We start from the raw sequence: 14079 nt of genomic DNA on the forward strand, positions 1-14079 counted from the left end.
CTAAAACTGTGTACCTGATCCTTGATGCTTATGAAAGATCCCATCTATAGCTTGTTCAGCAGAACTGAGAACTTGGTGAATGAGAATTGCTGAAAACATCTGTAAAGCCATCATAAGTTCTAGAAACACTGTGGTTGTCTTGCTTTCCGCAGATTTTCATAAGCAATAGGGAAAATAAGTGTAACCAGCAAAAATGTGACAAGCAAATTACTTCAGAGGAATTAGCTGCTCTTAAAGTTTGCAGGCAAGGACACATTCACAAATGACTCATAGAAGCCTGAGGGTGACTTGTCTGTAAAATTAAACCCAGGTGTTTTACTATGGGGACACTGTTATTTAGCTTGGAATACTCTCATGAAAGTTCTGCACCTCCTTGGTTTTTTTTTCAGCAGTTTTTTCAAGCAATGTTTGTTCCTTATGAATGGCTTTTTCCTATTCTTATTACCAATTCTGGCAAGGATGGTAAGGAATATTTAAAGGTGAACATAAAAGGCGAGAGGAGGAACACGAGCAAGGCCAGCACATGGTGAGGCAGCCAACCTTCCCTGGTGACTGTCAGGCACAAGCATCAGTCCCAGTCAGGAGATGCTTCCTCAGTGAGCCAAATTCCTCCTCCCACAGTGCGGGACATCCGGCAGCTGTGAGGCACGGAGCAGGAGATAACCTTCCTATGGAATGTCTGGATGGACAATGCATACTGTAAACTTTGTGTGTGTGCAGGTGAAGCAGTGTCCTCACAGCCCATCTCTAAATAACCCCAAAAAGCAGAGCAGTTTCTCACTCTGGCCAGACAAGAGATCTAGGCAGATGAAAAGACTGGCTGAAAAGACCTGGATGCCATAAAGTGGCACCTGTTTGCTAAGACACAGAAGCAGCTTTTAAAGGTCTCTCCCACTTTCATCCCCTTCTCCCATAAAAACTTACAAAACAGTGTTTTCTTTACTGTTAATAAAGTCCCACTGGAAATAAGTCTGCTGTGACAAAGCTACTTTATTCACACTCCCCAGAAACATCCCATGCTCAACATGGGTTCTTGGATCCAAACTTCCAGCTGACAGTCAATCCATTCTGTTTCAGGGTGCTATTCATTTCTCCCTCAGCAACACCAGAAAAACCCAAACACTCCAGGCATGAAGCACAACAGCAATATTTCCAATTCTGCTGCTTCCTGAAATGCAGCAAGAGAAACCAGCTCGAGTAACTCTGGCAGCAGCAGGGTCTACTGCTGGAGAGAACAAGCAATCCTAATGCCAATGGAGAAACATGAGATGTAGCTTCTATGAACCAGTGATAGATTCTCCTTTAGCAGGTCCAGATTAAACTCACTTTAATGTAAATTTTGTAAATGATGTTCAGATTACAGCCAGGCTGAAGCAAAGATTGAAGGTATTTACATTAATTAAACAAAATCACTTTTTAGTACAGTAATTCTGCACTCCTAGGAAGAATAATATAATAAGAATTTGATAGCAATAGGAGGCTATAAATCAAGAGCACAGAGAATTGAAACTCATCCCACAATGATTTAATTAACTCAGCAGTATTCTTCTAATACAAAAATGCTATTAAATTCCTACTGACATTTCCCCCTGTTTAGGAAATGGAACAAAACTGTATCTGCAAGCTCTGGCACAATGCAAGAACATTCCATTACCAAAACAATGAACTAACTCCAAGTTCCTTCTTCCCCATGCATCCACACACAAACACCATCTAAGTGAAGATGGACATTTTAAATAGATATCCACTTTTATTGTGGGCACAGGCCACTGTCAAGGAAATGAAAACAAGTCCAAAGAAGCCTTTTACCTGCTCTGAATGAACAGCATTCCTCCTCACACTTAAGCAACAACTGCGCTGATGGGTTGGAAAGGAGCAAACCAAACACTGGCTTTGCCTCTCATCCCTAGGAGTGGATGCCAGCAAGCAAGCAAAAACTTGGGTGACTTCCCAGTGCTGCACTCCATACGTCCAAGGGAGTGCAGGTGCCAGCACAGCTCTGCAAGAGCTGCCACAGCTCACCTCAGGAAGGACCTCGTGGTCAGCTCACCTACCAGCTGCTGGTTACAAACCGGTTCCACAAGGTCCCACAGGACACACACAGCAGAGGCTCTAAATTATGAGTTGGTGCTTTCTTTCACCTGCCCCACTGGGTAGCAGAGGTCCAAAAAGGCTTCTATCCAAAATGTCTAAAGTTGACCTGAACTCACACCTCGATTCCAGACAGTACAGATGTCACACAGACTCCGTGTGACTATTCCTACCTTGCTGAATGACTCCTTAAAGGCTATCAGCACAAAGTTATGGTATCTCTGATTCATCTCAACCATTCGTTTATGATATGATTACAGTCACTCAATATAGTTCTGGGGTTTTTTAATTCCCTACTGCACTTATCTTTACACCAAAATTCTACTCATATTATGCTTTCCCATTTTTCACTGCTTTCTCAGCCTGTAGCTCCTCAGTTCTGTCAATTCCTGATCAAAGCATGGAACAGCAAAGTTATATTCTTACTCTGCCATTAATAAAATATAGCAAGAGGAACGTGCAGCAAAATGTGCAAGGGCACACACAACTAAGATGCACAGCCAAAAATGCAGTGCAAACACACAAATGCAGTTATTGCTCAGTATTATTACCATGCAACAGCTTTTTAAGACAACTGCAAGTATTTCTGTGTGGCTGGAGACCCAGTGAGGGTAGCAGGACACATGGAACAAGGCAGCTTGGGCCAGGTCAGTTGGGTCCTGCCCTGTGTGCCAGCCCACTGTGGGATGCGCGGAGTGTTCCCTGCTGGTCCTGAGCCCTCCTCCCAGCACAGCCCCATGGGCCCAGCATCGCTTCCGGATAGAGAGCCAAAATGCTCCTGGGAGCTGGGCCAGGTTTGTGTCATTAGAAACAAAAAAATCCCAACAAATAACATAGTCTTGGGTTTGAGCATGAGATGCCCTTAGTATTTCCAGTAATTCATGTTGGGACTGTAACTACTGTTCTGGCACTTTCCAGAAAAGCAAGAACAAAGAGGCTCGTTTCTTTCTACCACAAAGCTTCTTGCTGTAAGAGGCGTGAGGAAGGAGAAACAGCAGCTTTGCCTCTGTGCTGATCCCAGCCCTCAGCGGGCCACGTGCAGGGCTCCAGCTGGAGAGCTTGCTGACCCACCTGCTGAGCAGCACTAACAGCACCAAGGGCTGCCGGTCTTCAGCTTAGTCCAGAAGGCTCCTTAGACCTCAGATATTCATCACTCTCTTCTTCAGTAATGAGTAAATGTGACTTTCAGAATGATGTGAACTCACCCTCACCCTGATTTCAGGACAACGCGTTTCCATGCGAGAGGAGATAAGATGACACGCAGTGCAACATCTGTCCTACACCACACACCAAATTTAGCTCATTTAGTTTGGGAAAGTGTTATTTCTCCAAACCAGAGAGGGGCACCCAAGGGCCTGCTTTCACGCAGTTAGATCACAGCCCTGCAGCAGAGGCCTGCTCTTTCCTCTGTTTTTTCCAAACACAATTGCAACTGCCTTTAAGAAATGCATCTGAGTGAAACATGCTGCAGATCAGTTAATTTATGATTTATCTACTTAACATAAGAGACTTGCTTCAAAGAAAGATTTGAGAGAAACAACATTATGTGTCATGGCAGATACTCATGAAAACCCGTGTTTTAAAGTTGGGCCAAAGGAAATGGACTTGGACCTAAGGAAATGACCAGATTATATCCAACTATAGATTTGGCCTGTTTAGAGAAAGTAATGCCCTGTTGACTCACTCAGATGTCAGTATTTATTTTCAAAATGTCTTGTTGCTAAAGATTGTTCCACTGAAAGATCAAATACAACATTTGCTGTGACACACACAAAATCTAACTTAGTACATAATGCCGGCATTATACAGACGTTCGTATTTTTATACAGCTGCTCTTTAGAAAATCAACATCCTCATCTTCAAAAGAGCCAATATAAAAGTTTTATGGGAAGAAAAATAAAAAAATGTGCATCATAACATGTAATTAGAACAATAAAAACTAAGAAGTCTGTTTACACAAGTTCCCTTGAAGGATAACTAAATATGGAAAAAAGAATGACATTAATTCATATCCATTTGTGAATTTAACTTGCTAGAAAAGAGTAAATAATTTGGGTACATCAAACTGTGTTTTGGAAGTTTGCCTGGGCTGTATAGAGGGGGGATGTGAGAAATTTGCCCTATTTTTACAGCTGAAAGCTTCATTGACTCACACAAGATACTTAAGCCTAATATCCTGTGGCATTGCAGTGACCTACATGTAATTATTGCATGCTTTTTCCAAAATATTTGTACACAACCAGAAATTATAACCTAAGTTACCAACTAGTTCTTCGTTTATACCAGCAACACAAAGATGGACTTCATTTGGCAGTAAGGTGGCTGTCAGATGTTTTTAGCAATCTTTTGGTGAAATGCTTGGTCTTGGTTTGGTGTAATTTTCTGGCTTCCATTTTTCTTAGACAAACATATTTATCCTGTTAAGTAAACAATGTTTTGAAAACTTTCAGCTGTCCCTTCTCCTGGCCTGCAACCACTGCCCCCCCTCAGACATGGGGTGATCTTGTGTTTGTAGGTGTGCATGAACCTTATATACAAAGATATGGGGTAAAGGGAGAAGCATATCAAGTGGTCTTGCAAAGCCACAGTGTCACCCAGACCATGTCCTTCCTGCTCCTGCCTCCTCTTGCCCTTCCTGAGCATGGAAAGTGGAAGTGCTCTCAGAGGTCTGCTGAAGGTTTGGGCTCTGTGTCGATGGGCAGATGGGTGATACTTAGAGGACAATCTGGGACATGATGAACAGGGGAATGCTTGGGCATGCACTGATCAGGCAGCTCCTCTCCTGTCAGCCTCCTGTCCAAGCTCACAGACAATGCTGCTCTCAACTCAAGGGCATAAGAGTTCTTTGCCAGCTGCTACTTGAAGGATCATGGTTTCTCCAAGCACAAGACATCTGCACTCTCTCATTCACCGTACCAGCAACTGAAGCAGCCACTGACTCAACATCACAATCTGTTGGTGCTTTTCATCCAGGTGCTCACCAGCTGGTTGGCTACATTACCAAAACTTCAGCAGTGCCAATTTTGACAGACCCATGTGCTGTTCACTATCAACAACCCAACATCTAACATTTTTCACTGTAAAACTAAGCTCAGAGTCAGCCATTTCCACCTGCAGACCTGTAGTAAAGGATCATACTGGTGAACTCCAAAGAGGCACCTATCTCTTAAATTACAAATGATTTCTGAATTACTATCACCAGGTTTGTTTGGTTACACAACCCTATTAGCAGAGATACTGCCACTGTGGACGTTGTTCAGTGCAGGATAGCCTTTGAATTGTAACCTAAAAGTTCACAGTTATTTCTCTTCCAAGTCTTTTACTAGTAAATTATGTGCGACTTTCTCAACCTTTATCTGCTCAGAAAAAAATTATCCACAAGATTAAGTTCTTTTTTGAAAGCTAAGAAGATTATCCACAGTTTAAAAAACCCTCAAATCTGAAATGATTTCAATATGCCTAACACTCTGGTTTTACCTCCCAGACTGCTTCTCCCATTAAATGACTATCCCATTTGCCTACACGTGTTTTTAGTTTTGTGCTAGTACTGAAGACCTGCTATTTCTCACTGTTGTCTGTCTTCTGGGGAGCAGCTGCAGTACACCACTGCAGCCATCAGCTTTAAAAGCAGTGTTCAGTGCCTGACTGGCAGTAGAGTGAGAGGTAGCATACTGCTTCCTGCTGTGGTGACATTACTACCATTACCCAACAGATCTCATAAAAATATTTTCAAAAAAATGAAATCATTGCACTTTTTTGAGTACAACTAAGAAAATGCTTTGAGTACAAAAAATGAATTAGAAATTAGAAAATGAATTAGAAATTAGAAAATTAATTTCAAAAAAATGAAATCATTGCACTTTTTTTGAGTACAACTAAAGAAAATGTTTTGTCACCATGAGAGGACAGAAAAAATAATTTAACATTAAAAAGTAGGAAAAGTTTATTACAGTTATTTTTCCACTGTTTTACTGTTTTTACCTTTTTTTGCTGAGACAAGAGTGTGAAACAAGTGCAGAGCAGTGCATAAAGCAATGCTGTGAACTGCTTGTTAAAAAAAGCAGTGGCAACTGCATGAAAAAAATAAAGAAGAGATTCAGAAGCAGTAAGAAATTTGTATCTAAGACTCCGGCTAAAAAATAAATTTTTGCATATGAAAAAAGACAATATCAATTTTTTCAGCCAAAAATGTAATTCAACCTTTATGACCTGAAAGCTCCTTTACTCACTCTTTCATTCACACATTTATCCTTTTCCTATAGGAAGCAATATAGTGGGAAAAAGTACAACTTTAGTAAAAGTGAATAGAGTTGGCATTTCTTTTTGCCTAAGGCTTGGCAATATGACATGAGACTGTTCTACATTTAACAAGACTGGATCTTTAAATTCCTCTTGTATAACCATTACTAGATTTTATCATTGCAGGGTTGTATTTTACAATTATTAACTAACACTGAGGTGTTCCAGGAGGAACAATACTAACATTTCCTTTCTTATGAAGTCATCAGACCCTCCAGCTTCCCAATGATCTCTCCACTGTTTCACATGGTCAGCAAACAAAATACTCACTTCTTTCTGAAATCCCTAATTAATCTCATATTAACCTGAGACCCTCTCAAGTGCCACAAACACAAGCTGACCAAAGGCAACACTTCCTCCACAGCATGCGTGTGCCATGATGCCCTGTGTGCTCAGAGCTGCAGCGCTGCTGGCTGGAACTGCTATTGGCTTATTTACCTGTAAATGCTTGAAAAGCATCAAAGGAATTCACTAGCTCCTCATATATCCCCTGTAAACAAGATGGCTCATTTCCATCTCCAATTTTAATCTGTGTTCATAATTTGCAAGTGGAGAACCTGAAATTAAGCATCCGGATGTTTCACTTTGGTTAGCATTTAACACTGTATTTATATTTTCCTTAAAGCACAAATTATTTTCCCTAACTGCCAGGTATTAAAACTTGCTATTGCAGCCCTTTAACTGAGCTTATCCCTCGTTTTATTAATCAGTAGTTTGCATTGTATCAACAGACACTTAGCCAGAGCATGTCCTAAAATAATTTACTCAGGTTCCCAAACTCTACATTTTTTACATGGGTTCAAGTTAGAGAGATGTATAACATTCCTCAAGTTGCCAATTTTTTTACTCATGATGTTTAGTAGACTCCCATGAAGGAAACTAAAACTGAATTAAACAAATTACAAGGAAGCTGAACAGAAAGATCATTTTGTTATCCAATGATATTCCACATTTAAAATTGAGGTAGTTTTCTTCCTTCACGAAGAAACCAAACCTACTCTCTTTTACCTCTAAAACTAAAAGGTTTTTTTCAGTTTTATTTCTCTAACCTTTCATTAAAGAGAGCAAAATACTTTGTTAGAGAGGAAAAGAACACTTTCCTATTCTTCCCTCACCCCAAGCCAGTGTTTCTCAACTGCCTCCAATGAGCTGATATGCTGAAATGAACAATGTATTTGCATCTACAAAAGAAACTGTTATTGCCCAACATGCTTTACCTCCTCAGCTTGTACCCTAAAAGGTTTTAGCACTATAATGGATTGTCTTTGATTAAAAGATTCAGCAGCAAGCATGTCTATGAAATATAATTTATGTCATTTTAGGCTTTCAAAACATTTGTCAAAAATTTTCATTTTAAAGTGAGGTAGAATAATTTTTTTAAAAAATTCTAAGGTAAAACTTGTGAAAAGATCTTCTATTTGCCTTTATAGCCATCTTCTTACATACATTAAAAGACTGGTTATTTTTAAATTTATCTGCTGTTAAACCACTAGTTTCTAAATTCCATGTCACTGGAATAAAACCTGACTCACTGATCATTTAGGGTTCCTTAAGGTTTTACAGAGCCAAGTTTAGGGTAGCTTGGGTAATTTTAGTAAAACATAGAGCTAAAAGGCACAGAAACCCTGAACCCGGGTAATATTTGGAGAGGTAAACACAGGTTCATCAGAAACTACAGTTTATTCAGAAAGACAGCTGTGCTGCTGTCCTGCTGGCAAGTGCCACGAGGCAGAATTGCCCCTGGTTTTATCTCCCCAGAGTCACATCAGCACTGCCTGGGCAAAACTGCCTCTCTGCTTAGCCAGGACCGGGGTCTCTGACAGGGTCCTGTGCTAAATTCCCAATGGGAAGGCTCATTTTTTCCCAGGGTTTGATTTGGTTACCTATCTGTCTTGTACGTGTAAGCAATACAGTAAAACCAGTGGAGATGGACTGTATCTCTCAGGAAAGCAGGCAGCTGTTGATGGTGCTGTAACGCAACACACAGCATGGGAGGGCACACATTTGGGTCTACTGCTTGTAGCCCAACTGCCCACCCAAGTCCTTTATCTCTCAGAGAGGATGTAGGAGCTAATTACAAACCAACTGAGCAGTGACACAGAACTCCTTAATATTTTTGGGTACTCAAGAACAGAACTGTTGTAAGCCAATAGTCAGAGCAACTCATCTTTTCATTCCCAAGCAGGTCAGCACAGTTTACAAAATAAAGGTTTTTGAGCCCAGCTTCAGTCTTCAAAACAAGATAATTGTTTCATATAGAGGAGTAGACAGAGAAGAAAAACTGCTGTGTGGCTGAGGTTACTGCTCTGGACCACATGAGAAGTCAGTCTGGGCTATCTTAACTGCCAAGAACACAGAAAATTACTCCATCAGCTTTCCATGGGACAACCTTCCCCTTAAATCCTGTTAAAATGAGCTGTGCCTAGTTACAAGGTCTAAGAACACCTTTGCTTTTTGAGCAGCTTCATGAAAAACAGCAAATAAAGCACCACTATGTCTTTAAAGAATTCAGCTGTTCAGTGTTTTCGTTGCACCTAGAATATGCAGCACAAAAACCACAGATCCATATCCAACTCTAAGCTAATTCACTTGACTTCAGAATCAGTAAACCTTTTGGTTGAATAAATATTAAGCATTAAGCATTACTGGTCCATTCACATCATGCATTTATCTGAAAGAGGCTTACTTCATTTTTACACTTCTTCCTTAGAAACCTTTCAAAGAAGGTCGGAAGCCTTTTTGAAGATACTCTCTCGGCCAGTGCTGCCCTACTCACAGACCAAGTCTCCACGTGTTTTTACTTATCTGGACACTTTGTTTCTGCCTTCCAACTGAAGTAGTCTGCTGCTGGTTTGCACAAGAATGGATGACCCAAAGCTTCATCCCATACTCACATGCTTACTAGCAGGTTGACTCTGAGGTAAAGATCCAGGGGCCAGCACTGGAGAGCTTGCGGGGCTACAAAGTTCTGGGAAGGGGTTTGGGATGGCCGGCAAGGACGATGTTCGGAATTGCTGCTCTTCTTCTTGGAGACGCCTACAAACACAGAAGCACTACACATTAAGAGGAGCAAACTGGCATCTCTAGGCCTGGCTCTCTTGTCCCAGAGTCTGTGACAATGACACTAAAGACAAGGAATCAAACCCACTCTTTTTCTAGGTAACTACTATACAGTTACAGCAACTCCTAGCACAAAGTAAGTAATTGCATGTGAGAAATGACCCATCAGGCATCTATGCTTGTTTTGTTGCTCATAGTTTGATTACTTGGGTGAGTAACTGAGGTAACTGTGCAAATAAAATAAACAGAAATATCTATCTGTACTCACTGTTGTAAGCACTAGATTACAAGCTTAAGCTGTGTGTGCCAGAAAGTCAGTAAAGCTCTTCCAAACCAACATGAAAGAGGAGAAAACAATGGCAGTCACTCAGAGCCAAATTCCAAGTGGATTTGAAAACAAACATGTACCCCACTGTAAAGTTCTCTAAGCTGAGACTTAAACCAATATAGTCACCGCATTATAATTCCAGATTCTATCTCCAAGCAACTTGGCATTTCCTGGAGAAATGAAAATGCAAAGACGTGGCTTTAGCAATAAGGAATTACACCCTCCCACCCTATGCCCGTGGTACAGTTACTGTTCAGACAAGTTTGCATCCACAGAAGTACACCTCATGAGCCTGCATATAACAGAGTTTCAAGTTCCGGTTTATAGTACACCTGCAGTGCCCACACGGACAAAAGAAAAACTTAAACCTACCAGAACAGCTGTAAGACCTATTCATGACTACACAGACAGCTCTTGGTTTCCCTGCAACCAGGGCATCACCACTGAAGATGCACTAGCTGACTGCAGCAGGCTGCCCTTCCATGCCTAAGCAAAAGGCACCATCTAGTGGCAATCATGAAAGTTTCCAAATCAACTAACTCCTGGATTTGAAAAGCAAATCATTAACTCAGTCTGCTCTTATTTTTCTACATGCCTTTGGCAAGCAGAACCTCCTCCCAGCTGCCTGGGAGACAACTGCTGGACTTGCCTCGGCAGCATGTCCCACTCTCACTCTGTGCCCTTACCAGAACCTGGAGGATGACAAAATTTAACTACTGTGAAATCTGCTCCACAGGCAACTTTGTACTGCAATTTAGTTGCCTTGGTGTTCCATGAATGAGCCTTACAGATCTGGGGGGTGGTAATAAATAGCAGCTTCCAACTGCAACTATGAACTATGCCAACAACAACTGGAGCAGCTTAACTTTTTTTTGTGCTACTCATGTGTGCAGTTCTCCCCAGCACAGGATAATAGGATAGTGTAAGATTTCTTCAGATCAGTAGGCATGTCATATCTGTGTGACAGTGAGATGTATTGCAAGTTTTTGACTGGCCTCCACTGTAAGAAGTGGAACCACAGACACAATACAATTAGAAAGGTGTGGTTTCCTGAAGCTGGGAATTCTCTGTGCTATGCTCTGCTGTGCCTGTACTGCTGCCAGTGGATCATTCACTCTGTAACTGATACACACATAAACCTCCTTAGGAGACCACAGTCAATCCCTGTTCTGGTGGCAAACAATACAACCCTGAATAGAAGTCTCACCATTACCTTCTCTGATGATGATAAACACAGGATGTTCTGGTGTGTATGGAAGTACAGATTTCAAAAAGGCAGAGCGTTCTCAAAATAAGAGCTGCTCAGTTTTTAAATACCAAAAATAATTTAAGTGTATTGATGGAGATATTGACAAAACATCAACAGCTACAGTACTCCAGAAAGTACATTTTCTAGTATAGCAATATTCGAGGTTAACTATGAAGCACCTGTAGAACTGATGGCATCATCAGCTGACTTAGCTGCACTGCATACCCATTCAAATAGAAAAGTTACCTGTCTTAAGTATACCATTCCTCTAAGCAATACATCAGTATAAAGAGTTAGAAGCCACCCCTTCCACACCTGGAATTTTCCTTGTATTATATTATTACTTTTCACTTCTTTCAAAGAAGAAACTGTTAACTAGCAGGAAAGAAATTAATATACCTACTCATGCTGATAGTGGCTCCCCTCCTTCTGCTGCCTAAAAAGATTTTAAGATTTTAAGAACCTGCACATCACCTATATACTCTCCCATCACCATTAAGAGTTTTCCACTTGAAGCCTGAATTCCAGTCCCCAGCCTTCCAACCGGGGGACAACTTTAACACTTTTTTTTTTTTTTGGAAATGACTTACACAGCGCATTCAGGTGAGTGAGTTAAAAGTGCCGTGGGAAGAACAGATAAATTACTAAGGCATGCTCCTTTTTTGTTTGCTGGTCTTAAACCATTCAGGAAACCCCCACAAAGAGAGAGGCACTTTCTGTATTTCAAAAGTAGTTGAGTATACCCTCATCCATCTACGTTATCTCTTACGTTTAATAAAACCTATAGGCTGTCAGTATACACCAGACTTGAGAGCACTGGTTTTAACAGTTTGGAAAAAATAATGACATGGATTATGGATATAGCTTCTGCCAATTGGTACCAACTACACACTTCTACAAATCAGCTACTGCAGAAACATCAAACCTTGACTGAAAGAAGGGTGATAATCTGTGGAAATATTACGTCCTTCACCTACCTAGGACATTTTCTACGCACTATTAAGTTCCAGACCAAAGCGGATCTCCTAATTCAAAGTTCAGCTGTTTTGAAGCCAGCTCAGGAGAGCTTAGGGGAAAGGAGGGGAGCGCCCCGTGCCTACCTGACTGCCATGATGCGCACCGGCTGGGAGCGCTGCACCTTCTGCCGGGGGGACGTGGGCTGCGGGGGCCCCGAGCCCGAGGACGGCGCCTGGCTGCGGCTCAGCTGCCCGTTCTGCAGCAGCGGGGCCGTCTCCGACTGCATGCTGCACGTGGAGTACAAACTTTCAAACGAGGAATTCATGTCGTTCACCAGAGCTTCCAGGTCCACATCGTCATCTGAAAGACAAAAATAAAGGCAGTGCAACACATCTGGAAGTCACAATCAAAGGAAATGCAGCAAGAGGAATGACTAAGTTTCAGTAAAATGATCACATAATTACTGAACTGCATTGTTACAGTGCAAATTATTATTGCAGAAATAATGTGTTTCTTTTAGTGTAGAAAACCACAACTGTAAGAGCCAGAAGAGCCAGCAATAGACATTTGTTTTGTCTTCCATGGTGAAAAGCTATGGACACAGAATAAACATTACAGTATTTACTATATATGTGTGTGTGTGTTTGCGTATTGAACCAGGATTTGGTGGGATTTTTCATAATGACAATGCTAATGTGAAGCACCACTTCACTTATTGATAAACTGCCATACATTTCCAAAGCATATCACTTACAAATACCTCAGTTTGGCTTGCCAGTGTATTGAGTTTAGATTATCCAACACTGCAATAAATACTTTGCAAGTCCGAATCATATAGAAGAAAAATAAAAATTAAGACAGTGCTGCAGTGCTGGAAGACATCATTATACAAATGATCATTATATCTTGTTAAAAATCCTACCACCATATTTTTGTGACATGGTATTTTGAAGGGCAGTCCAGTGACTTTCATATAAGAAGATCTATCTGTGTCCTTGCTCTTGCAGTATGATAGATAGACTTCTACCTTTAAGAATACAATGTAAATCAACCAAGGATGTGGTGTGGCTGGCTGGAAGAACATCAGTCCCTAAAAAGGGCACCAACCTTTCTATATACGCCACCTTACCTCACTGTAAATAAGTAACTCGTGCTCAATCATTCCTCCTTAACGATCATAATTACTCTGCAAGACAAGAGAACTCTGCAAGCCCTTTGCACTAACCACTCTCTGAACTCCTCTTGCAGAGCACTGTAATTACTCCCTAGCCACAAGTTACATCACTCCCTATCAGGAGTTCAGCGGGCTGACGAACACACACATCGATATCTGCTTCTGGTTACAGCACAGCCACTGCCTGAACAGCTACTCCTGACCAAACAGAGCTTTGCGCAGTCAAAAATGTGCCCTTATTTTCCAGCTGTATCAACCGGCCTGGCAAAACTTTCCATCTCACAGAACTCTTCATGACAGGGAAAGAAAGTAGAGACGAGCCATAGAGCTGGCAAACACACAGTGCTATATGCAGCTTAAACACACTGTATTTTCCAGTATCCATTCTTTTGCCATGTTTTCTAGGTAAATGAGCCATCAGAAGCAGCTTGCAACCAGTTGCACTATTTTCTTTTAGACACCATAAATGATTTTGTACAAATATCACATTTCTTGAGGATATAATCTAAAACAGCATCACTCCATTTCTGTCCACCAACAACACACCTTGATCACCATAATGAGATCTGAACAGGGCATTTACATGGCAATTGTATTGGGATGCTGATGACCTCCATTCTCGGTGTTGGGTGAACAGAAGATCTGCTCAGAATTAAATAGGTTTCTGGTCATGCCCCTACACCTGAGCTCTACTTAGTGACCTGAAATACCATGTTTCTCACTTAAAGTCAGGAGGCTCTTTACTATAAAGTAACAGCCACTTAGCCCTCACTTAGTATGTACTCAAGTAGATTTCAAGGTTTGAATACATGTTAAAAAAAAACCCCATTACCCTACAAACAGGTTTCTTCCTTTCAATTCTTTATGCTTATTTCCCTCAACTTTTGTATTTAACAGCTACTACACTACTACTAAGACTCA

General features: G+C 41.2%; 1 protein-coding gene across 3 annotated transcripts in view; it reads right to left on the reverse strand.

Annotated features, from left to right (window-relative positions):
- Window positions 1–14079, reverse strand: part of GRB10 (growth factor receptor bound protein 10) — a 143298-nt gene that overhangs the window by 44285 nt on the left and 84934 nt on the right. For all 3 annotated transcript variants that reach the window (XM_066326891.1, XM_066326875.1, XM_066326883.1), the window contains exons 4-5: window positions 12128–12344; window positions 9285–9426 (exon numbers count right to left, since the gene is read on the reverse strand). In XM_066326891.1, the coding sequence (XP_066182988.1) occupies window positions 9285–9426; window positions 12128–12344 (359 nt within the window). The remainder of the gene's footprint in view (window positions 1–9284; window positions 9427–12127; window positions 12345–14079) is intronic.

The sequence above is a fragment of the Sylvia atricapilla genome, chromosome 1 (genome assembly GCF_009819655.1).
Source record: "Sylvia atricapilla isolate bSylAtr1 chromosome 1, bSylAtr1.pri, whole genome shotgun sequence".
In the NCBI taxonomy this organism is placed as follows: Eukaryota; Metazoa; Chordata; class Aves; order Passeriformes; family Sylviidae; genus Sylvia; species Sylvia atricapilla.